The sequence below is a fragment of the Salmo salar genome, chromosome 12 (assembly GCF_965601325.2).
Source record: "Salmo salar chromosome 12, fSalSal1, whole genome shotgun sequence".
Lineage (NCBI taxonomy): Eukaryota > Metazoa > Chordata > Actinopteri > Salmoniformes > Salmonidae > Salmo > Salmo salar.
This window is the reverse complement of record NC_138302.1, coordinates 105156846-105181675: the sequence shown is the minus strand read 5'-3', so window position 1 is coordinate 105181675 and position 24830 is coordinate 105156846. Positions and strand designations below refer to the sequence as shown.

The following is a 24830-nucleotide window of genomic DNA, read 5'->3' as shown; positions in this document are numbered from 1 at the left end:
GCTAGTTCCTGATGGAGGTTCCAGTTATAAGGTATAAAATAGCAGATCCGTACCACATTGGGTGAGGCGGGTTGCAGGAAAGTATATTTAGTACATAGATGGAAAGTGAGATTTAAATATATACGGAAAAAAATGAAGAAACAGACTATTTACTATTTACACGGGACAAGACAAACACACGTCCGACTGCTACGCCATCTTGGTGTCACGTCCTGACCAGGTAAAGAGGTCATTTACCATAGTAATATGGTCAGGGCGTGGCAGGGGGTTGTTTTGTGTGGGTTTTGGGGTTTTCTGTTTCTATGTGGGAGTGTTCTAGTTTTCTATGTGTTGTTTTTCCATGTTTGGCCGGGTATGGTTTCCAATCAGAGGCAGGTGTCTTTCGTTGTCTCTGTTCGGAAGCCATACTTAGGCAGCCTGTTTTCCTTTGGGGTTTGTGGGTAGTTGTGTTTTCCGTTTAGTCTAAGTCTACCTGACGTTGTTGGTCGTTTTGTTGTTTTTTCGTTAAAGTGTCTTCATTAAAGAATTAAGAATGAGCACTATCCACGCAACGTCTCCATTCAACGACCCCTGTGACACTTGGTTCAAGCCAAGATGCATCTGTGAGGCTGCTTATTGGTCAAACCAAATGAACATTGTGGAACATAAGGCTGCTATTCTTAATAAAAACACAGCTCACCTTCCTCACTGCACTTTGTATCTATAAAACACGCCAACATTTCACCAAGAGGTGACTTCATACGTAAACTAAAAGAAAGAGAGGCATTCTGGCTGTCCACCTTAGACACTGCAGATCCTAAACAATGATTTTGCCTCGTTTCTATAATGTTATTGCCTTGATGTTTTGTGTCTTTGTGTCTCCATTTTCACAGACACTCATATATCCCCGATGCGTATACTTTAAACTGTCCATTGAGCATAGACACACATGAGGATTATTTTGTCATCTCATTTCTCCGTCCAGTCCAGTCCAGTACATCACATGCTGTGGGAGAAACGTCTCCTGCCGGAAGAACCAGAACTCTCCAGATATATCAGAAATAAATAATACTATTATGAACATGATATTAAAGTCTCTTACGTATATAGTCCTGTCCTCCAGTCCATCACAGTGTGCACCCAGACCGGGAGGTTCCAGTAGCTGGTCGATGCCATACGCGACGCCCCCGTTAAACAGCATGAAACGGTCCAGGATCCTCGCCATGTTGTCATTCACCATGATGTCCCCCTGACACACAAACAAACAAACAAACAAACAAACATGATAATCACAGGACAAGATGAGAACTAGCCTGGTCCCAGATCTCTTTGTGCTTTCTTCCAAACTCCTATAGTCAGTTACACCCGTGGCAAGAAAGCACAAACGGATCTAGAACCAGGCTAGATGAAGATGTGAGATTGGGGAGAGAGGAACATGGAAGGCCCAGTCGATCTGAGCAGATGGTGCACCATGTATCTTAATTGTATTTCTTTCATCAAACAGCTATAATTGCGCCCTGGGGATAAATAAGGGATATGCCCCAAATGGCCCCCTACTCCCTATATAGTGCACTACTGTAAACACTATTCCCTATATAGTGCACTACTTTAGATCCTATCCCCTTTATAGTGCACAAATTTAGACCCTATTCCCTATATAGTGCACTACTTTAGACCCTATTCTCTATATAGTGCACTACTTTAGACCCTATTCCCTATATAGTGCACTACTTTAGACCCTATTCCCTATATAGTGCACTACTTTAGACCCTATTCCCTATATAGTGCACTACTTTAGACCCTATTCCCTATATAGTGCACTACTTTAGACCCTATTCCCTTAATAGTTCACTACTTTCGACCCTATTCCCTATATATTGCACTACTTTAGACCCTATTCCCTATATAGTGCACTACTTTAGACCCTATTCCCTTTATAATGCACTACTTTAGACCCTATTCCCTATATAGTGCACTACTTTAGACCCTATTCCCTATATAGTGCACTACTTTAGACCCTATTCCCTATATAGTGCACTACTTTAGACCCTATTCCATATATAGTGCACTACTTTAGACACTATTCCCTATATAGTGCACTACTTTAGACCCTATTCCCTATATAGTGCACTACTTTAGACCCTATTCCCTATATTGTGCACTACTTTAGACCCTATTCCCTTTATAGTGCACTACTTTAGACCCTATTCCCTTTATAATGCACTACTTTAGACCCTATTCCCTTTATAGTGCACCGATGGGCTCTGGTCAAAAGCACTGCCCTATATCGGGAATGGGGTGTCATTTGAGACACAGAGGTGTAAATGAGGTTGAAGTAGCTACTCACAACGACTTTCTTGTTACAGCTAAAGGTGAAGGTTGATCCGTGCATCGTCCGGTAGGTAGTGGACGACGTCAAGGTCATCTTCTGTAGAGAGAGAGAGATCAACATCGTTATAATCAATACAAGATCACTATCAAAAACAACATCATGAAGTCATCAAAAACATTTGTGATGCACCCATAGCCTCACCTTGATATTGCGTATAATGTGAGCTTTGATGATAGCTGTGAGTTTGTCCCTGTGATCAAGACTGTAGAGCCAGTGTTGTCTCTCTTCGGACAGAGAGCTGAGAGCAGCGTCAGATGGCCACAACATGGTCAGGGGCTGGTGGATGGAGCTCTCTACCAGGTTCAGCATGTTGGCATCCTAATGATAATAACAACATGGTCAGGGGCTTGAACCCCTGTTCCTTTCTCCCCAATCTACTGTGGTCTCAGATGTATTAGTGCTGGCGTGACAATGACCAATAGGACCATTTTCCACCACAACGCTAGGTGTCGTTTACTGTGTTCAGCCAATCAGGTGGCCCCCCCTAACAAAGAGCTTAAAGCCCTGGTCCATTTGTACAACGTGCAGTGATTGGCTGAATGCCATATGCTACTTCAATGGGAGGCTAAGTGAAATTTCGACTTTGTGTAAATTGGGATTTGCCCCATAAAAGCACACTGTATGCATTTGAGATTAAAGTTATTGATAGGGTAGTAAATGTGTTTTAGCTTTTATACATGAATTAGTAAATCAACAGCCATACACATCAGACTGTTAAACAGCCATCACTAACATTGAGTGGCTGCTGCCAACATACTGACTCAAATCTCTAGCCACTTTAATAATGAAAAAATTGGATGTAATAAATGTATCACTAGCCACTTTAAACAATGCCACTTTATATAATGTTTACATACCCTACATTACTCATCTCATATGTATATACTGTACTCTACACCATCTACTGCATCTTGCCGATGCCGTTCGGCCATCGCTCATCGCTCATACATATTCTTGTTCATTCCTTTACACTTGTGTGTGTATAAATTATATGTTGTGAAATTGTTAGATATTACTTGTTAGATATTACTGCACGGTCGGAGCTAGAAACACAAGCATTTCGCTACACTCACAATAACATCTGCTAACCACGTGTATGTGACCAATAACATTTGATTTGATTTGTTTACCTGCACCAGTTTGCTGAACTTGATGTATCCATATAGTTCACCTGCTTCAGTGAAGTTAAGCTGAAATATAAGGAAACAATATGTCACAAGTAGGGAATAACATGGATTACCGTGATAGGTCTAGGGATTAACATGGATTACCGTGATAGGTCTAGGGATTAACATGGATTACCGTGATAGGTCTAGGTATTACCATGGATTACCGTGATAGGTCTAGGGATTAACATGGATTACCGTGATAGGTCTAGGGATTAACATGGATAACCGTGATAGGTCTAGGGATTAACATGGATTACCGTGATAGGTCTAGGGATTAACATGGATTACCGTGATAGGTCTAGGTATTACCATGGATTACCGTGATAGGTCTAGGGATTACCATGGATTACCGTGATAGGTCTAGGGATTAACATGGATAACTGCCTAGGTTATGTTCCTATCCAGTCTCCTCCTGTCCTAGAGCCTAGGTTATGTTCCTATCCAGTCTCCTCCTGTCCTAGAGCCTAGGTTATATTCCTATCCAGTCTCCTCCTGTCCTAGAGCCTAGGTTATGTTCCTATCCAGTCTCCTTCTGTCCTAGAGCCTAGGTTATGTTCCTATCCAGTCTCCTCCTGTCCTAGAGCCTAGGTTATGTTCCTATCCAGTCTCCTCCTGTCCTAGAGCCTAGGTTATGTTCCTATCCAGTCCTCTCCTGTCCTAGAGCCTAGGTTATGTTCCTATCCAGTCTCCTCCTGTCCTAGAGCCTAGGTTATGTTCCTATCCAGTCTCCTCCTGTCCTAGAGCCTAGGTTATGTTCCTATCCAGTCTCCTCCTGTCCTAGAGCCTAGGTTATGTTCCTATCCAGTCTCCTCCTGTCCTAGAGCCTAGGTTATGTTCCTATCCAGTCCTCTCCTGTCCTAGAGCCTAGGTTATGTTCCTATCCAGTCTCCTCCTGTCCTAGAGCCTAGGTTATATTCCTATCCAGTCTCCTCCTGTCCTAGAGCCTAGGTTATGTTCCTATCCAGTCTCCTCCTGTCCTAGAGCCTAGGTTATGTTCCTATCCAGTCCTCTCCTGTCCTAGAGCCTAGGTTATGTTCCTATCCAGTCTCCTCCTGTCCTAGAGCCTAGGTTATGTTCCTATCCAGTCTCCTCCTGTCCTAGAGCCTAGGTTATGTTCCTATCCAGTCTCCTCCTGTCCTAGAGCCTAGGTTATGTTCCTATCCAGTCTCCTCCTGTCCTAGAGCCTAGGTTATGTTCCTATCCAGTCTCAATCCCACTGAAACCCCAAATCCTGAGTCCTGAAAAATTCCTAACTTTATTCTCTAATCCGTAGGATGCATTATCAGAGCACATCTGGCCTACGTACATCAGAATCCCTCTATGTCAGATTTTATTTAACCTTTATTTAACTAGGCAAGAACAAATTCTTATTTTCTATGACGACCTAGGAACAGTAGGTTAACTGCCTTGTTCAGGGGCAGAACGACAGATTTGTTTTACGACAGAACGTGCTGTCTCGTTTTGCTGCCCATATAGGGTTTAGGTAGAGAACGTGTGATCAACAAACGCTATGACAGTAGATATGGATGTTTTTTTAAAACAGTCCCCGTTAAGATACTTTGATACTTGAAACATTTCCACTCTTCATCTCTCTGTCAGTCATGGGCTGATCAGCTTTCTGTATAACCATCAACTCGATTTTTGACAAATACAGGTGATATTCTGTCATTCGTTGAAGGAGGAAGTTTAGCAACTTTTGTCATTTGACTTTTGTTTGACTGCAGTTACAAAGTTTGTATGATTTGACTACGCAAAAGCCTGATCAGAAAACCCGCTGAGTGAATTGAGGAACGTAGCGCTCGGGAATTTATGAACGTCCTGTTTCGTAATTTCATTAGCGATCATAGATAGTTACTCTATCATTACTAAATATGACTTTAATTTGCTCTGAAACCTTTACCTAGTGACGCATCCAAGCAGACAAGGTGGCGCAACGCCCCTCTTTGGGAGGACCCTGGCTTAGTGACCATCTTGGTTTTAAACGCTTTAAATTGGGACTTCTGATTATTTTTTTTTTACTGTATTTCCTTGGACTCTCGGGATAAATATGAATTATTCCCCAGAATTTAAACTTGGTAGATTTTCAGGAAAATATGAATCCCTATTCACGAGTGATTTTCAAATTAATAAAACCTATTTGGGGATTAAATTGTGACTTGCTTCCACAAATGGCAGCACCCTAAATCCCTACATATTATAGGAATAGGGTGCCCATCTCTCTGTTGATCAGTTGGTAGAGCACGGAGCTTGCAAAGTCAAGGATCATAGGTTCGATTCCCGCTGAGGCCACCCATATGGAAAACGAATGCACGCTATATCTGTAAGTAGCTTTGGATCAAAGTGTATGCTAAGTGGCATACATGAAGCCATAGCCTACCTTGGATGGTATAGCCTTTTGATCCTTCAGGTCATATGGGGTGAGGACCTTGTCAATGTAGTGGATCACACCATCAGCTGTCACATAATCACTGGAGACTATCCTAGCATCATCATTAATGTACACAGAGCCCTGAAAGAGGGAGGGAGAAAGAGAGATTTCCTGTGTTTTTTCATATACATTTACACACTATGAGGTTGGAAAAATACTGTGAAATTGTGAAAATAATTTTTAATGCCCTTTTAGTGTAAGAGCTGTTTGAAAAGACCACCTGAAATGTCATCCCATTTTGGTGGGATGTAGTTTTGGCCAACCTGGTAACATCAAGTTAGTTAATAGACCAAGACGAAAGAGAGTTCCAATAAAACATTTACGTAATAAAAAATGCCCATAAAAAACAGTCCGTTTTTAATTAAGCTAATGATACCTGTCGGCCTTCCGCATCTGCGGTGGAAAGTGGGAGAACGACAGCTCTGTTTGTCAGACCAGGCGACATTCCGAAAATCGGTCTTCTTACGAAAACGGTTTGGCCTATAAATTAATTTGACCCTTCTATGGAAAGACTAGGCTCTCATGAACATGATGGTGTTCTCTCTGAGCTTTCTTCTATCTCCTAGAAGAAAGGACACTTTATTTTTTGTCATTAATGAATGTGTTATTCAATGTGTTTCTCTAGGCTATAGTAGTAGTAAAGGCCAAATTCAATCTTTTATCAAATCACTTTCTTCTTTTTGTTGTTGATACCTAAAGGGGTCCTACAATTCAACATCAAATAGCTAAATGAATTCACCTTCTTAAAACAATTCCATATGTAAGCTTAGAACCCACCTCCAATGGCTTAGACTTTTAAGAATTACATCCTCTGGCACGCAAATTGTATGATGCCAAACTCTTTTAGTCTGGTCAAAAGATGTAAGTAGTAGTAAACCTTGGGGTAGTAAACCTTGGAGTAGTAAACCTAGGAGTAGTAAACCTTGGAGTATTAAACCTTGGAATAGTAAACCTTGGAGTAGTAAACCTTGGAGTAGTAAACCTTGGAGTATTAAACCCCGGAGTAGTCAAGCCCGGAGTAGTAAACCTAGGAGTAGTAAACCTAGGAGTAGTAAACCTTGGAGAAGAAGGCCTTGGAGTAGTAAACCCAGGAGTAGTCAACCTTGGAGTAGTCAACCTTGGAGTAGTCAACCTTGGAGTAGTCAACCCAGGAGTAGTCAACCTTGGAGTAGTAAACCTTGGAGTATTAAACCTTGGAGTATTAAACCCAGGAGTAGTAAACCTTGGAGTAGTAAACCCAGGAGTAGTAAACCTTGGAGTAGTAAACCTTGGAGTAGTAAACCCAGGAGTAGTAAACCCAGGAGTAGTAAACCTTGGAGTAGTAAACCCAGGAGTAGTAAACCCAGGAGTAGTAAACCCAGGAGTAGTAAAACTTGGAGTAGTAAACCTTGGAGTAGTAAACCCAGGAGTAGTAAACCCAGGAGTAGTACACCCAGGAGTAGTAAACCCAGGAGTAGTAAACCTTGGAGAAGTAGGCCTTGGAGTAGTCAACCTTGGAGAAGTAGGCATTGTAGAAGTAAACCTTGGAGTAGTAAACCTTGGAGTAGTAAACCCAGGAGTAGTAAACCTTGGAGTAGTAAACCCAGGAGTAGTAAACCCAGGAGTAGTAAACCCAGGAGTAGTAAACCTTGGAGTATTAAACCTTGGAGTAGTAAACCCAGGAGTAGTAAACCTTGGAGTAGTCAACCCAGGAGTATTAAACCTTGGAGTAGTAAACCCAGAAGTATTAAACCCAGGAGTATTAAACCCAGGAGTATTAAACCCAGGAGTAGTAAACCTTGGAGTAGTAAACCCAGGAGTATTAAACCCAGGAGTAGTAAACCTTGGAGTAGTAAACCTTGGAGTAGTAAACCTTGGAGTAGTAAACCCAGGAGTATTAAACCTTGGAGTATTAAACCTTGGAGTATTAAACCCATGAGTAGTAAACCCAGGAGTAGTAAACCTTGGAGTATTAAACCCAGGAGTATTAAACCCAGGAGTATTAAACCCAGGAGTAGTAAACCTTGGAGTAGTAAACCCAGGAGTATTAAACCAAGGAGTAGTAAACCTTGGAGTAGTAAACCCAGGAGTATTAAACCCAGGAGTAGTCAGCCTAGGAGAAGTAGGTATTGTAGAAGTAAACCTTGGAGAAGTAAACCTTGGAGAAGTAAACCTTGGAGAAGTAGGCTTGGAGAAGTAGGCCTTGGAGTAGTAGGCCTTGGAGAAGTAGGCTTGGAGAAGCAAGCCTTGTCCGAGCCAGAAATGGTCAAAGTAACTCACTATAAAGGGAATAGGGTGTCATTGAGGACTCACTATAAAGGGAATAGGGTGTCATTGAGGACTCACATCCTTGAGGCTGAAGGTGAGCTGGTGTCCGGAGACGGCCACAGCCTTTGAGGTGGTCTTGAGGTCAGAGAGCATCAGAGTCTCACAGGACACCATGTGGTAGTTAGCCAGGTCTGAGCTGCGGCCCTGTGACTCCCATGCCTCTATCTGGAGAGAGAGTTTACACATGGGTGGGTCAGAGACGCACACACACACCATAACAATAACACTAACATGACACACAGCACACACACAGTCACACACACCATAACAATAACATGAGCCCAGGTGTATGCCACACACACACAGCACACGCACAGTCACACACACACACACACACACACACACACACACACACACACACACACACAGCACACACACACACACACACACACACACAGACACAGACACAGACACAGACACACACACACACACACACACACACACACACACACACACACACACACACACACACACACAGACACACACACACACACACACACACACACACACACACACACACACACACACACACACACACACACACACACACACACACACACACACAGCACACGCACAGTCACACACACCATAACAATAACATGAGCCCAGGTGTATGCCACACACACACAGCACACGCACAGTCACACACACACACACACACACACACACACACACACACACACACACACACACACACACACACACACACACACACACACACACACACACACACACACACACACACACGCACACACACACACACACACACACAGAGACACACACACACAGACACACACACACACACACACGCACACACACACACGCAGACCCGTCCTACACACAGGAACATTGAAAAAAATAAAAAATAATCTTTGACATACTGAGAAGTTGCTGTTTGCAGGAGGTATGAATGTAGTGAATGGCCCATCCCCGTACAGACTCCTCACATCAGACACCTGGAGAACAACAAGCCTCATCAAAAATATGCAGAATGTGAATAATCCTATTTGTCTTGGTAACATTTTATTTTCTAACATAGAGAAGTGAAATGTCATTACCACCTTACAACAACACACAGACTCACCGTCATTATGCGACGGTACAACGCCGCTTCTGACTGGCGAAATATCTCCTGCAAATATCCATTGGAAAATTAATTCATAGACACATGAGCGCACACACACACACACACACACACACACACACACACGCGCACGCACACACACATTAAAACACACCTCCATTAACACACACACACAACCACACACACACGCAGGCACACACACACTCACACAGTTTGCTCCTATACACACACACACACACACACACACACACACACACACACACACACACACACACACACACACACACACACCAGTGACTCACCGTGCGGGTTCTGCCACGGCAGTCAAAGCCATCTCCTATGTTTCCTCCAATGCAGGAGCAGTTCCTCTCTCCGTTGCCCATATAACGACACCTGGCGTACTTTCCACAGCCCCCGTTGTCCTGGAAACATAACCGGAGTCTACACCTCTGGAGTAAAGAACCCCAGGGCTGTGTCCCAAATGGCACCCTATTCCCTATACAGTGCACTACCAGGGGCCCATAGGTGAACTATATAGGGAATAGGGTGGCATTTTAATCAGATCAGACTTGGTGTGTGTTAAATATGTGACATACTGGAGGTAATTTACCTTGACCAGTGTGTTAAATATGTGACATACTGACCAGTGTGCAGGGGGGCTGTTCTATTGGTTTCATTGTACCTGATAAAGTAAATCCAGCGCACCCCGAGTAACGAATTTGACACATTTCTGTAACTGACCCAGGTCTGACCCAGATCTGATGCAGGTCTGACCCAGGTCTGACCCAGGTCTGACCCAGATCTGACCCAGGTCTGACCCAGACACATCCACCGGATCCAATAGTTAGGTACTACAGTATTACTGTGGCTGGTCCCAAATGGCACCCTATTCCCTATAGGCCCTGGTCTAAAGTAGTGCACTATATAGGGAATAGTGTGCCAGCCCTGGTCTAAAGTAGTGACCTATATAGGGAATAGGGTGCCAGCCCTGGTCTAAAGTAGTGACCTATATAGGGAATAGGGTGTCATTTGGGATGCACCTTGTAGTACTACAATGCTCCAGTACTCACAGTCTGACAGGGGTTGAACCGGTAGCAGAAATGTCCACTCCCAGAGAAGCCAAATAAACAGTTACAGGCAACCTGAAACAAGTGAAACAGTTAGTTACTCATGTAACTAAACTAAACAAAAAGAAGAAGAAACTACTATGAAACAAAGATAAATTATATAAGGAATGATAGTGAAAAGCTTTGGAACATCTTAAATGAAATTTTGGGCAAAAAGGCAAACTCAGCTCCATCATTCATTAATAAATCAGATGGCTCATTCATCACAAAACCGACTGATATTGACAACTACTTTAATGAGTTTTTCATTGGCAAGATTAGCAAAACTAGGCATGACATGCCAGCAACAAATTCTGAACCTACACATCCATGTATAACTGACCAAATTATGAAAGACAAGTATTGTAATTTTGAATTCTGTGGAAGAGGTGAAAAAAAATGATTGTTTTCTATCAACAATGACAATCCACCGGAACTAATGGGGATCCATAATAAACCCCAGGAAGAGCAGCTGCTGTCTTGGCAGGAACTAACGGGGATCCATAATAAACCCCAGGAAGAGTAACTGCTGCCTTGGCAGGAACTAACGGGGATCCATAATAAACCCCAGGAAGAGTAGCTACTGCCTTGGCAGGAACTAATGGGGATCCATAATAAACCCCAGGAAGAGTAGCTGCTGCCTTGACAGGAACTAATGGGGATCCATAATAAACCCCAGGAAGAGTAGCTGCTGCCTTGGCAGGAACTAATGGGGATCCATAATAAACTCCAGGAAGAGTAGCTGCTGCCTTGACAGGAACTAATGGGGATCCATAATAAACCCCAGGAAGAGTAGCTGCTGCCTTGGCAGGAACTAATGGGGATCCATAATAAACCCCAGGAAGAGTAGCTGCTGCCTTGACAGGAACTAATGGGGATCCATAATAAACCCCAGGAAGAGCAGCTGCTGTCTTGGCAGGAACTAATGGGGATCCATAATAAACCCCAGGAAGAGTAGCTGCTGCCTTGACAGGAACTAATGGGGATCCATAATAAACCCCAGGAAGAGTAGCCGCTGCCTTGGCAGGAATTAATGGGGATTCATAATAAACCCCAGGAAGAGTAGCTGCTGCCTTGGCAGGAACTAATGGGGATCCATAATAAACCCCAGGAAGAGTAGCTGCTGCCTTGGCAGGAACTAATGGGGATCCATAATAAACCCCAGGAAGAGTAGCTGCTGCCTTGGCAGGAACTAATGGGGATCCATAATAAACCCCAGGAAGAGTAGCTGCTGCCTTGGCAGGAACTAATGGGGATTCATAATAAAGACAAATACAAATACTCAGATGTACCTGGCCTGTATTTCTACTTCATTCAGCGAGAAGGCCAGTGCATTACATTGCGGAAGTGTTGCACACAATGGCACCTTATTCCATACATAGTCCACTACTGGTCAAAAGTAGTGCATTAAATAGGGAATAGGGTACCATTTGACACTCAAACAAGTGTAATCTTACCCGGTTCGGTCCTGTTTTGATGCACTCTGCTAATCTGGAACATCCACCGTTGTTTACTAAACAACCGTCTATCTCTGCAGAAACAGAACATCATATTGTCATTCCCTCTTAGATCAGCCGTTCCTTTCTAAATCACTAGATTTACTGAGGCTGAGGACCACCATTCGCAGATTCTTTTTTACGTAAAATATCTTGCCGGTTAAATTTAGAGTCAAGGTTATCAGTAAATGTAACAGATTATGGCCTATTATTATTATTATTATTATAATAATAAACAATTTCTGTTGTCAAAAGTAAAAAGTAATGTAAAAGTAATGTAAAAATACTTATATTAATACTCCCAACTGTTATCATTTATGGAAGAAAACAAATATTTACAGAATTAAGAAAATCTATATAATAAAATAAGTAAATAAAATAAGTAAATAAAATAATAATAAAATTGCAAACCACCTGCAGTACAGGACCACAGGTTGAAAACTAATGTTCTAGAGGCAAGGGATGTGTTAGTTTGTATTTCATTTATTCATCCTTTATATAACCATTCCCATTGAAATTAGACTTTATTTATTCATCCTTTATATAACCATTCCCATTGAAATTAGACTTTATTTATTCATCCTTTATATAAGCATTCCCATTGAAATTAGACTTTATTTATTCATCCTTTATATAACCATTCCCATTGAAATTAGACGTTTTATTCAAAGGGTGGGAGCAGACAACCGTAACCATTCTGTAGTTGATCAGGGTCCATGTTTTGAAGCGGTTAGTAATGGTATGCATCCCAAATGGCACCCCGTTCCCTATAAAGTGCACTACTTTTGACCAGAGCCCAATGGGGAATAGTGTTCCATTTGGGACGTAGCCATGGTTAAAGGGCTGATGGTGGAGTTCCATTTGGGACGTAGCCATGGTTAAAGGGCTGATGGTAGAGTTCCATTTGGGACGTAGCCATGGTTAAAGGGCTGATGGTGGAGTTCCATTTGGGACGTAGCCATGGTTAAAGGGCTGATGGTAGAGTTCCATTTGGGACGTAGCCATGGTTAAAGGGCTGATGGTAGAGTTCCATTTGGGACGTAGCCATGGTTAAAGGGCTGATGGTAGAGTTCCATTTGGGACGTAGCCATGGTTAAAGGGCTGATGGTAGAGTTCCATTTGGGACGTAGCCATGGTTAAAGGGCTGATGGTAGAGTTCCATTTGGGACGTAGCCATGGTTAAAGGGCTGATGGTGGAGTTCCATTTGGGACGTAGCCATGGTTAAAGGGCTGATGGTGGAGTTCCATTTGGGACGTAGCCATGGTTAAAGGGCTGATGGTAGAGTTCCATTTGGGACGTAGCCATGGTTAAAGGGCTGATGGTAGAGTTCCATTTGGGACGTAGCCATGGTTAAAGGGCTGATGGTAGAGTTCCATTTGGGACGTAGCCATGGTTAAAGGGCTGATGGTAGAGTTCCATTTGGGACGTAGCCATGGTTAAAGGGCTGATGGTGGAGTTCCATTTGGGACGTAGCCATGGTTAAAGGGCTGATGGTAGAGTTCCATTTGGGACGTAGCCATGGTTAAAGGGCTGATGGTAGAGTTCCATTTGGGACGTAGCCATGGTTAAAGGGCTGATGGTAGAGTTCCATTTGGGACGTAGCCATGGTTAATGGGCTGATGGTAGAGTTCCATTTGGGACGTAGCCATGGTTCAATTACTATTTGAAATCTTTTTGCTTTTGGTCTAGCCTGCTTAGAGTGGCAGATGGGCAGGGTTTGTAGTTTTGGGACCATTCTCTTGGCCCATTAAGCCAGACAAGCTCAACTAAGCCCAGATCAATTATAGTATTTTAACCCAGGTCTGAGACACACAGCTGTTGATATGGTGGTAAATATTTGTAATTGGTGCTACTGTTGTTGTGTTTAATTGCATTGAGTGTAAAGTGGCCAGTCTTGCCCACCTGTCATTTTGCTGACTAAGCTTCGGGCTTTATTGTGTTTTTGTCCTCCATAATGTTTTATATTGTCTCCGGCTGGAACAGACTACTACTGTTGATTATCTAATGAATTCAATCACTCAATCAATCACACGCCATACCTAGACACCACACCCCGTCTCCAGTGTATCCTTCTGGACAGGTGCAGGTCCTCTCCCCAGGTAAAGTCTTGGTGCAGTTGGCAATCTGAGCGCAGCCTCCGTTCCCAGTGGCACACAGGTTCACCTCTACGGAACATTAGTTTACCAGTTTAGTTTACCAGTTTAGTTTACCAGATTAGCTAACCAGATTAGTTGACCATTTTAGTTGACCCCAGAGTGACCGTATGTACATACCCCAACCAGAAGCCATGGATCACAGGCAACATCCACACTGTGGCATTCAAGGAGCGGGACACTAAGTCGGACACTTATAAGAAATCCCGCTATGCCCTCAGCTGAACCATCAAACAGGCAAAGCGTCAATACAGGACTAAGATGGAATCCTACTAAACCGGATCTGACGCTCATCGGATGTTTCAGGGCTTGCAAACCATTACAGACCACAAAGGGAAGCACAGCCGAGAGCTGCCCAGTGACACGAGCCTACCAGACGAGCTAAATAACTTCTTTGCTCACTTCGAGGTAAGCAACACTGAAGCATGCACGACAGCACCAGCTGTTCTGGATGACTGTGTGATCATGCTCTCCGTAGCCGATGTGAGTAAGACCTTTAAACAGGTAAACATTCACAAGGCCGCAGGGCCAGACGGATTACCAGGACGTGAAATGCGAGCATGCGCTGACCAACTGGCAAGTGTCTTCGCTGACATTTTCAACCTCTCCCTGACCGAGTCTGTAATACCAGCATGTTTCAAGCAGACCACCATAGTGCCTGTGCCCAAAAACACTAAGGTAACCTGCCTAAATGACTACCAACCCGTAGCACTCACATTTGTATCCATGAAGTGCTTTGAAAAGCTGGTCATGGCTCACATCAACACCATCATCCCAGAAACCCTAGACCCACTCCAATTTGCATACCGCACCAACAAATCCACAGATTATGTAATCTCTATTGCATTCCACACTCCCGTTCCCACATACGTGAGAATGCTGTTCATTGACTACATCTTGGTGTTCAACACCATAGTGCCCTCAAAGCTCATCACTAAGCTAAGGACCCTGGGACTAAACACCTCCCTCTGCAACTGGATCCTGGACTTCCTGATGGGCCGCCCCCAGGTGGTGAGGGTAGGTAACAACACATCCGCCACGCTGATCCTCAACACTGGGGCCCCTCAGGGGTGCGTGCTTAGTCCCCTTCTGTACTCCCTGTTCACCCACGACTGCATGGCCAAGCACGACTCCAACACCATCATTAAGTTTGCCTACGACATAAAGGTGGTAGGCCTGAACACTGACAACGATGAGACAGCCTACAGGGAGGAGGTCAGAGACCTGGCCGTGTGGTGCCAGGACGACCTCTCCCTCAACATGATCGTGGACTACAGGATAAAGGAGGGCAGAGCACACCCGCATTCTCATCACCTGGGCCGTAGTGGAGCAGGTTCAGAGCTTCAGGTTCCTTGGTGTCCACATCACCAACAAACTATCATGGTCCAAACACACCAAGACAGTCGTGAAGAGGGCATGACAAAGCCTATTCCACCTCAAGAGACTGAAAAGATTTGGCATGGGTCCTCAGATCCTCAAAAAGTTCTACAGCTGCACCATCGAGAGCATCCTGACCGGTTGCATCACCGCCTGGTATGGCAACTACTCGGCTTCCGACCGCAAGGTGCTACAGAGGGTAGTGCTTACGAACCCAGTACATCACTGGGGCCAAGCTTCCAGTCTTCCAAGACCACTATACCAGGCGGTGTCAGAGGAAGGCCTGCTCTTTTCATGACATAGACTGACCAAGTGAATCCAGGTGAAAGCTATGATCCCTTATTGAATTCAATCAGTGTAGATGAAGGGGAGGAGACAGGTTAACACAATATTGGGAAGGTGTTCTTAATGTTTTGTACACTCAGTTTATACTAATATTTAAGCTATACAGTAAATAACAGAGTCATAGCCAGAAATAGTCCTCCCATTTTAGGTGACCAAAAGTATTGGGACAAAATCATGTGTATATTTGTATATATATATATATATATATATCTATGTATGTATACAGTGCCTACAGAAAGTATTCACACCCCTTTACAATTTCCACATGTTATTGTATTACAGCCTGAATTTAACCTGGATTAAATTGAGATGTTTTGTCACTGGCCTACATGCAATACCACATAATATCAAGCGGAACTATGTATTTCGATTTTTGTTTCTCACAAATTAGTACAAACATTTAAGCTGAGTATTCAAGTGTTCAAAACCATAGTTATGACAAGCTTAAATAAGTTCAGGAGTGAAAATATGCTTAACAAGTCACATAAATTGCAAGTCACTCTGGGTGCAATAATCCCCACAGGAGGCCTTTTGCCTTTTGGTAGGGAGTCATTGTAAATAAGAATTTGTTCTTAACTGACTTGCCTAGTTAAATAAAGGTTAAATAAAAATAAATAAAACATGAAAATTATTTTTCATCGACTCACTCTGTGCAATAAATTATTTTTGAATGACACCTCATCTCTGTACCCCACACATATAATTATCTGTAAAGTCTTTCAGTCGAGCAGTGAATTTCAAACACAGATTCAACCACAAAGAACAGGGAGGTTTTCCAATGCCTCGCAAAGAAGGGCACCTACTGGTAGATGGGTAAAAATACAAATAAGCAGAAATGTAATATCCCTTTGCGCATAGTGAAGTTATTAATTACACTTTGGATGGTGTATCAATACACCCAGTCACTACAAATACACAGGCGTCCTTCCTAACTCAGTTGCCGGAGAGGAAGGAAATTGCTCAGGGATTTCACTACGAGGCCAATGGTGATATTAAAACAGTTACAGAGTTGAATGGCTGTGAGATGAGGAAACTGAGGATGGATCAACAACATTGTAGTTACTCCACAATACTAACCTAATTGACAGAGTGAAAAGAAGGAAGCCTGTACAGAATAAAAATATTCCAAAACATGCATCCTGTTTGCAACAAGGCACTAAAATATACTGCATAAAAATTTGGCAGAGCAATTCACTTTTTGTTCTGAATACAAAGTGTTATGTTTGGGGCAAATCCAATACAACATATTACTGAGTACCACTCTCCATATTTTCAAGCATAGTGGTGGCTGCATCATGTTATGGGTATGCTTGTAATCATTAAGGACTGGGGAGTTTTTCAGGATAAAAAAGAAACGGAATGGAGATAAGTACAGGCAACATCCAGGAGGAAAACCTGGTTCAGCTTTCCACCAGACACTGGGAGAGGAATTCACCTTTCAGCAGGACAACAACCTAAAACACAAGGCCAAATACACACTGGAGTTGCTTACCAAGAAGACAGTGAATTATTCCTGAGTGGCCGAGTTACAGTTTTGACTTAAATCTATATGAAAATCTATGGCAAGACCTGAAAATGGTTTTCTAGCAGTAATCAACAACATATTTGACAGAGCTTGAAGAATTTAGAAAATGGTAATGGGCAAATATTGCACAATCCAGGTGTGGAAAGCTCTTAGAGACTCACCCAGAATGACTCAAAGCTCTAAGAGACTCACCCAGAATGACTCACAGCTGTAATCGCTGCCGAAGGTGCTTCATCAAATGATTGACTCTGGGGTGTGAATACTTATGTAAATGAGACATTTCTGTAGTTCATATTCATTAAATTTACAACCATTTCTATAAACATGATTTCACTTTGTCATCATGTTCTATTGTCTGTAGATGGGGAAAGAAAAAAAAATCCCTTAATCGATTCTTAGAATTCAGGCTGTAACAACAACAAAATGTGGAATATATCAAGGTGGTATGAATACTTTCGGAAGGCACTGTATACATCCATAATCTGAATAGTCCTTCTACCAAATACAACAGTAAAGTGTTAGAGACCTGTGCAGACGGTTCCGTTGCCTGTGAAGCCTGCAACACACTGGCATCTAGGACCGTCTGTCTCCTTACAGCTGAAACACACAACCGAAGATCAATCCTCAATCACCTTTTGATTTGAGTGACTCAGCCTCTGGTCAAAAGGTAATGCACTGTATATTGTGTGACCTCTAATTCTCTTGTCTTATCTGTTGTCCAGAGTGATCTTAGGCATGCTCCATCTAATTCTCCTCTCCCTCTCTTATTCTCTGCCCTCCCTCCTCCAGGAGGACCTGAGCCCTAGCACCATACCTCAGGACTACCTGGCCTGACTCTTATAATCTTCACCCGGCACAGCCAGAAGAGGACTGACCACCCCTCGGAGCCTGGTTCATCTCTAGGTTTCTTCCTAAGTTCTTGCCTTTCAAGGAATTTTTTCCTAGTCACGGAGCTTCTGCACCTGTGTTGATTTGTTCTTGCCTTTCAAGGAAGTTTTTCCTAGTCACGGAGCTTCTGCACCTGTGTTGATTTGTTCTTGCCTTTCAAGGAAGTTTTTCCTAGTCACGGAGCTTCTGCACCTGTGTTGATTTGTTCTTGCCTTTCAAGGAAGTTTTTCCTAGTCACGGAGCTTCTGCACCTGTGTTGATTTGTCTTCTGGGTCTTTGGGGTATAGCACTTGGTGACAACTGCTGATGTAATAATGGCTTTATAAAATAAATATGATTGATAAAGGGAATAGGGTGCCATTTTGGAACTTACTTTGCATTATCATCACAGATTCCGCCACAGGCGTCAGACACGATCTCTAGAGAGAGAGAGAGAGGGAGAGAGGGAGAGAGAGAGAGAGAGAGAGAGAGAGAGAGAGAGAGAGAGAGAGAGAGAGAGAGAGAGAGAGAGAGAGAGAGAGAGAGAGAGAGAGAGAGAGAGAGAGAGAGAGAGAGAGAGAGAAATACTTTTGACCAGAGCCCATAGGGAAGAGGGTAACATTTGGGAGTTGGTCTGACAGTACTGTACATACCCTTGGAGTAGTTGACTCATCTCCCACCCTATGGGCCCTGGCCAAAAGTAGTGCACTACATAGGGACTAGGGTTCCATAGGGCTCTACTATAAAGTAGTGCACTACATAGGGAATAGGGTTCCATAAGGCTTTGGTCAAAAGTAGTGCACTACATAGGGAATAGGGTTCTATAGGGCTCTGGTATAAAGTAGTGCACTACATAGGGAATAGGGTTCCATAGAGCTCTGGTATAAAGTAGTGCACTACATAGGGAATAGGGTTCCATAGGGCTCTGGAATAAAGTAGTGCACTACATAGGGAATAGGGTATCATTTGGGACATAGGACTACAGTACATACCCTTGGAGCAGTTGACTCCTCTCCAGCCTTTGTAGCAGACACACCTCCCGTTTCCTGTCACTCCATCCAGACACTTCCCATGAGCACAGCTGCATTCTGACCAGTCAAACACAAGTTGTTGTAACATAGTTAGCACAGCTGCATTCTGACCAGTCAAACACAAGTTGTTGTAACATAGTTAGCACAGCTGCATTCTGACCAGTCAAACACATGTTGTTGTAACATAGTTAGCACAGCTGCACTCTGACCAGTCAAACACATGTTGTTGTAACATAGTTAGCACAGCTGCACTCTAACCAGTCAAACACATGTTGTTGTAACATAGGTAGCACAGCTGCACTCTGACCAGTCAAACACATGTTGTTGTAACATAGTTAGCACAGCTGCATTCTGACCAGTCAAACACATGTTGTTGTAACATAGTTAGCACAGCTGCACTCTGACCAGTCAAACACATGTTGTTGCAACATAGGTAGCACAGCTGCACTCTGACCAGTCCAAGTAAAGAACCTAAACACAAATACAATTCTATCCTCTAAAGTTGGTGAATATATTGTGGTTGTATGTGTGTTTTGTATTATCTAAAACATTAAATCAGTCAGTCAGAGCCAGCCAGCCAGTCAGCCAGCCGGTTAGTCAGCCAGCCAGCCAGCCAGTCAGCCAGCAAGTCAGCCAGCGAGTCTGCCAGCCGGTCTGCCGGTCAGTCAGTCAGCCAGTCAGCCAGCGAATCAGCCAGTCAGTCAGCCAGCCTGCCAGCCAGTCAGTCAGCCAGTCAGCCCATCAGCCAGTCAGCCAGTCAGCCAGCCAGCCAGTCAGTCAGTCAGTCAGTCAGTCAGTCAGTCAGCCAGCGAATCAGCCAGTCAGTCAGCCAGCCTGCCAGCCAGTCAGTCAGCCAGTCAGCCCATCAGCCAGTCAGCCAGCCAGCCAGCCAGCCAGTCAGTCAGTCAGTCAGTCAGTCAGTCAGTCAGTCAGCCCATCAGCCAGTCAGATAGTCAGTCAGCCATTCAGCCAGTCAGCCAGTCAGCCAGTCAGCCAGCCAGCCAGCCAGCCAGTCAGCCAGTCAGCCAGTCAGCCAGTCAGCCAGCCATTCAGCCATTCAGCCAGTCAGCCAGTCAGCCAGCCGTTCAGCCAGTCAGCCATTCAGCTAGTCAGTCAGTCAGTCAGTCAGCTAGTCAGTCAGTCAGCCAGTCAGTCAGCCAGTCAGCCAGTCAGTCAGTCAGCCAGTCAGTCAGTCAGCCATTTAGCCAGTCAGCCAGTCAGCCAGTCAGCCAGTCAGCCAGTCAGTCAGCCATTCAGCCATTCAGCCAGTCAGCCAGTCAGCCAGTCAGCCAGCCGTTCAGCCAGTCAGCCATTCAGCTAGTCAGTCAGTCAGTCAGTCAGCTAGTCAGTCAGCCAGTCAGTCAGCCAGTCAGCCAGTCAGTCAGTCAGCCAGTCAGTCAGTCAGCCATTTAGCCAGTCAGCCAGTCAGCCAGTCAGTCAGCCAGTCAGTCAGTCAGTCAGTCAGTCAGCTAGTCAGTCAGTCAGTCAGTCAGCTAGTCAGTCAGTCAGCCAGTCAGTCAGTCAGTCAGTCAGTCAGTCAGCCAGTCAGTCAGTCAGTCAGCCAGTCAGTCAGCTAGTCAGCCAGCCAGTCAGTCAGCTCAGTCAGCCAGCCAGCCAGCTCAGCCAGTCAGCCAGCCAGTCAGTCAGTCAGCCAGTCAGCCAGCCAGCCAGTCAGTCAGTCAGCCAGTCAGCCAGCCAGCCAGCCAGCCAGCCAGCCAGTCAGTCAGCCAGTCAGCCATTTAACCAGTCAGCAAGGATCAGGCCTGTACACAGTGTGTATATATAATATACCTGACTTGCAGTCCTTGCCGTAGCGTCCCGGTTCGCAGGTCTCACAGGCTGTCCCATGGAAACCCTCGTTGCAAAGACACTCCCCAGTCCCTAGGTTCCCATCCTTACACCTGCTCATAGAAACACAATGAACAGAATGAACCTCTGACCATAAGCAATTTGACTGGAAAACACATGGGTACATTCAAAATGGCCACCAGATAGTCCACCTATTATGGCATTCTTGACATGAGTGGGGACGACTGTTCTACTCATTCTAGTTCTGTGGACTGTACCTTCCGTTCCTTGAGCACCAGTTGTCCAGCTCCCCAGGGCATTTAAAACAGAAGTGACCAAAGTATCCCGGGCAGCACGAGTGGTCCTGCAACACAGGAGACAGAGCTCGTCAGAGGGGGCGTCCCCAAGGGGCAGCCTATTCCCTATATAGTGCACTACTTCAGACCAGAGCCCTATGGCACCCTATATAGTGCACTACTTTAGACCAGAGCCCTATGGCACCCTATTCCCTATATATAGTGCACTACTTTAGACCAGAGCCCTATGGCACCCTATTCCCTATATAGTGCACTACTTCAGACCAGAGCCCTATGGCACCCTATATAGTGCACTACTTTAGACCAGAGCCCTATGGGACCCTATATAGTGCACTACTTTAGACCAGAGCCCTATGGCACCCTATTCCCTATATAGTGCACTACTTTAGACCAGAGCCCTATGGCACCCTATTCCCTATATAGTACACTACTTTAGACCAGAGCCCTATGGCACCCTATATAGTGCACTACTTTAGACCAGAGCCCTATGGGACCCTATTCCCTATATAGTGCACTACTTTAGACCAGAGCCCCATGGCACCCTATATAGTGCACTACTTTAGACCAGAGCCCTATGGGACTTTAATCATTCATACATGATAAACTGGTTTTATTATCTCTACTGGCTGTGTTGTTTGTTGTGTATATTAAACTTGTGAGTTGTGGGAAAAAAAATCCTCTCGGGGGCAATAAAATTAATCAACCAATAATACAATCCTCCTGTATACTATAACCCAGAGAATCCTCCTGTATAATACAACCCAGGAGAATCCTCCTGTATACTATAACCCAGAGAATCCTCCTGTATAATACAACCCAGGAGAATCCTCCTGTATAATACAACCCAGGAGAATCCTCCTGTATAATACAACCCAGGAGAATCCTCCTGTATTATACAACCCAGGAGAATCCTCCTGTATAATACAACCCAGGAGAATCCTCCTGTATAATACAACCCAGGAGAATCCTCCTGTATTATACAACCCAGGAGAATCCTCCTGTATTATACAACCCAGGAGAATCCTCCTGTATTATACAACCCAGGAGAACCCCGATCCCCGGGTCCTCCGTATAATACAACCCAGGAGAATCCTCCTGTATAATACAACCCAGGAGAATCCTCCTGTATTATACAACCCAGGAGAATCCTCCTGTATAATACAACCCAGGAGAATCCTCCTGTATTATACAACCCAGGAGAATCCTCCTGTATTATACAACCCAGGAGAATCCTCCTGTATAATACAACCCAGGAGAATCCCTCCCCGGGTCCCCGTATTATACAACCCAGGAGAATCCTCCTGTATAATACAACCCAGGAGAATCCTCCTGTATAATACAACCCAGGAGAATCCTCCTGTATAATACAACCCAGGAGAATCCTCCTGTATAATACAACCCAGGAGAATCCTCCTGTATAATATCTCACCTGCGTCGTCTTCAAACAGTCAATAATGCAGCCAGCCACGGACCTCCTCCTAGATCCTACCCTCTTCCTGTACTTGCAGTTAGACCTCATGTTCTGAGGGTACTCCCTAATGGCCTACAATGCAGGACAACATCATTAACAGAAACAGAAAGTAGCTCCACACTAGACAATATGGGGGAAATGCACATTTGGAATAATGTTTTAGACCGGTAGTTACAATGCATTCATTCATAATTAAACTAGGACAAATGATTCTAACGATCTTCATAGTTCTAAATATAAAATAGCAGGAGCAGTGAATAGAACGAAATTAATAAAGATAAAAAGAGAGATAGAAAATGTTTGTTGTTTATGTTTTATAATGTGTAGAGTCTTACTGGCTTGTAGCTAAGGAAACATCTGGGTTTTTCATCACAGGCTGAGCACCTCCCCTTGGAGAAAGAACAATTAGACAGAAACACACACCAACGCAGGCACACACCCACACACCCACACACCCACCCACACACCCACACACCCACACACCCACCCACACCCACCCCCACACACCCACACACACACCCACACACCCACACACCCAGGCACACACCCACACACCCACCCACACACCCACACACCCAGGCACACACCCACACACCCACACACCCACACACCCAGGCACACACCCACACACCCACACACCCAGGCCCACACACCCACCACACCCACACACCCACACACCCACACACCCACACACCCACACACCCACACACCCAGGCACACACCCCCAGGCCACACCCACCACGCGGCACACACACACCCAGGCACACACACACCCAGGCCCACACACCGGCCACACACCCACGCAGGCACCCACACCCAGGCCCACACACCCAGGCACACACACACCCAGGCACACACCCCCAGGCCACACGCCCCAGGCACACACACACCCCAGGCACACACACACCCAGGCACACACACACCCAGGCCACACACACACCCAGGCACACACACACCCAGGCACACACACACACAGGCACACACCCAGGCACACACCCAGGCACACACACACCCAGGCACACACACACCCAGGCACACACACACCCAGGCACACACACACCCAGGCACACACCACCCAGCCACACCCGGCACCCCCGGCACACACACACCCAGGCAAACACACACCCAGGCACACACACACCCCAGGCACACCCACACCCCAGGCACACCCACACCCAGGCACACCCACCCACCCAGGCACACACACCACCCCTCCATCAGCACAGCTGAGTTCACCACCCCTCCTGTCTCTGTCCATCAGTACAGCTGAGTTCACCACCCCTCCTGTCTCCATCCATCAGTACAGCTGAGTTCACCACCCCTCCTGTCTCCATCCATCAGCACAGCTGAGTTCACCACCCCTCCTGTCTCCATCCATCAGCACAGCTGAGTTACTAGTTCACCACCCCTCCTGTCTCTGTCCATCAGTACAGCTGAGTTACTAGTTCACCACCCCTCCTGTCTCGATCCATCAGTTCAGCTGAGTTACTAGTTCACCACCCCTCCTGTCTCCGTCCATCAGTACAGCTGAGTTACTAGTTCACCCCCCCTCCTGTCTCTCTCCATCAGTACAGCTGAGTTACTAGTTCACCACCCCTCCTGTCTCTGTCCATCAGTACAGCTGAGTTACTAGTTCACCACCCCTCCTGTCTCTGTCCATCAGTACAGCTGAGTTACTAGTTCACCACCCCTCCTGTTTCTGTCCATCAGTACAGCTGAGTTACTAGTTCACCACCCCTCCTGTCTCTGTCCATCAGTACAGCTGAGTTCACCACCCCTCCTGTCTCTGTCCATCAGTACAGCTGAGTTACTAGTTCACCCCCCCTCCTGTCTCTGTCCATCAGTACAGCTGAGTTACTAGTTCACCACCCCTCCTGTCTCTGTCCATCAGTACAGCTGAGTTACTAGTTCACCACCCCTCCTGTCTCTGTCCATCAGTACAGCTGAGTTACTAGTTCACCACCCCTCCTGTTTCTGTCCATCAGTACAGCTGA

General features: G+C 45.0%; 1 protein-coding gene across 1 annotated transcript in view; it reads right to left on the bottom strand.

Annotated features, from left to right (window-relative positions):
• stab1 (stabilin 1) overlaps positions 1-24830 on the bottom strand; it is a 187331-nt gene that overhangs the window by 51039 nt on the left and 111462 nt on the right. The window contains exons 35-53 of the mRNA XM_045691993.2: positions 23172-23225; positions 22795-22908; positions 21327-21412; positions 21052-21161; positions 19222-19317; positions 18624-18669; positions 17889-17959; positions 14002-14127; positions 11923-11996; positions 10430-10501; positions 9662-9781; positions 9360-9407; positions 9157-9231; positions 8294-8440; positions 5918-6049; positions 3502-3561; positions 2513-2689; positions 2327-2407; positions 1082-1228 (exon numbers count right to left, since the gene is read on the bottom strand). Coding sequence (XP_045547949.2) covers positions 1082-1228; positions 2327-2407; positions 2513-2689; positions 3502-3561; positions 5918-6049; positions 8294-8440; positions 9157-9231; positions 9360-9407; positions 9662-9781; positions 10430-10501; positions 11923-11996; positions 14002-14127; positions 17889-17959; positions 18624-18669; positions 19222-19317; positions 21052-21161; positions 21327-21412; positions 22795-22908; positions 23172-23225 — 1836 coding nt within the window. The remainder of the gene's footprint in view (positions 1-1081; positions 1229-2326; positions 2408-2512; positions 2690-3501; positions 3562-5917; positions 6050-8293; positions 8441-9156; positions 9232-9359; positions 9408-9661; positions 9782-10429; positions 10502-11922; positions 11997-14001; positions 14128-17888; positions 17960-18623; positions 18670-19221; positions 19318-21051; positions 21162-21326; positions 21413-22794; positions 22909-23171; positions 23226-24830) is intronic.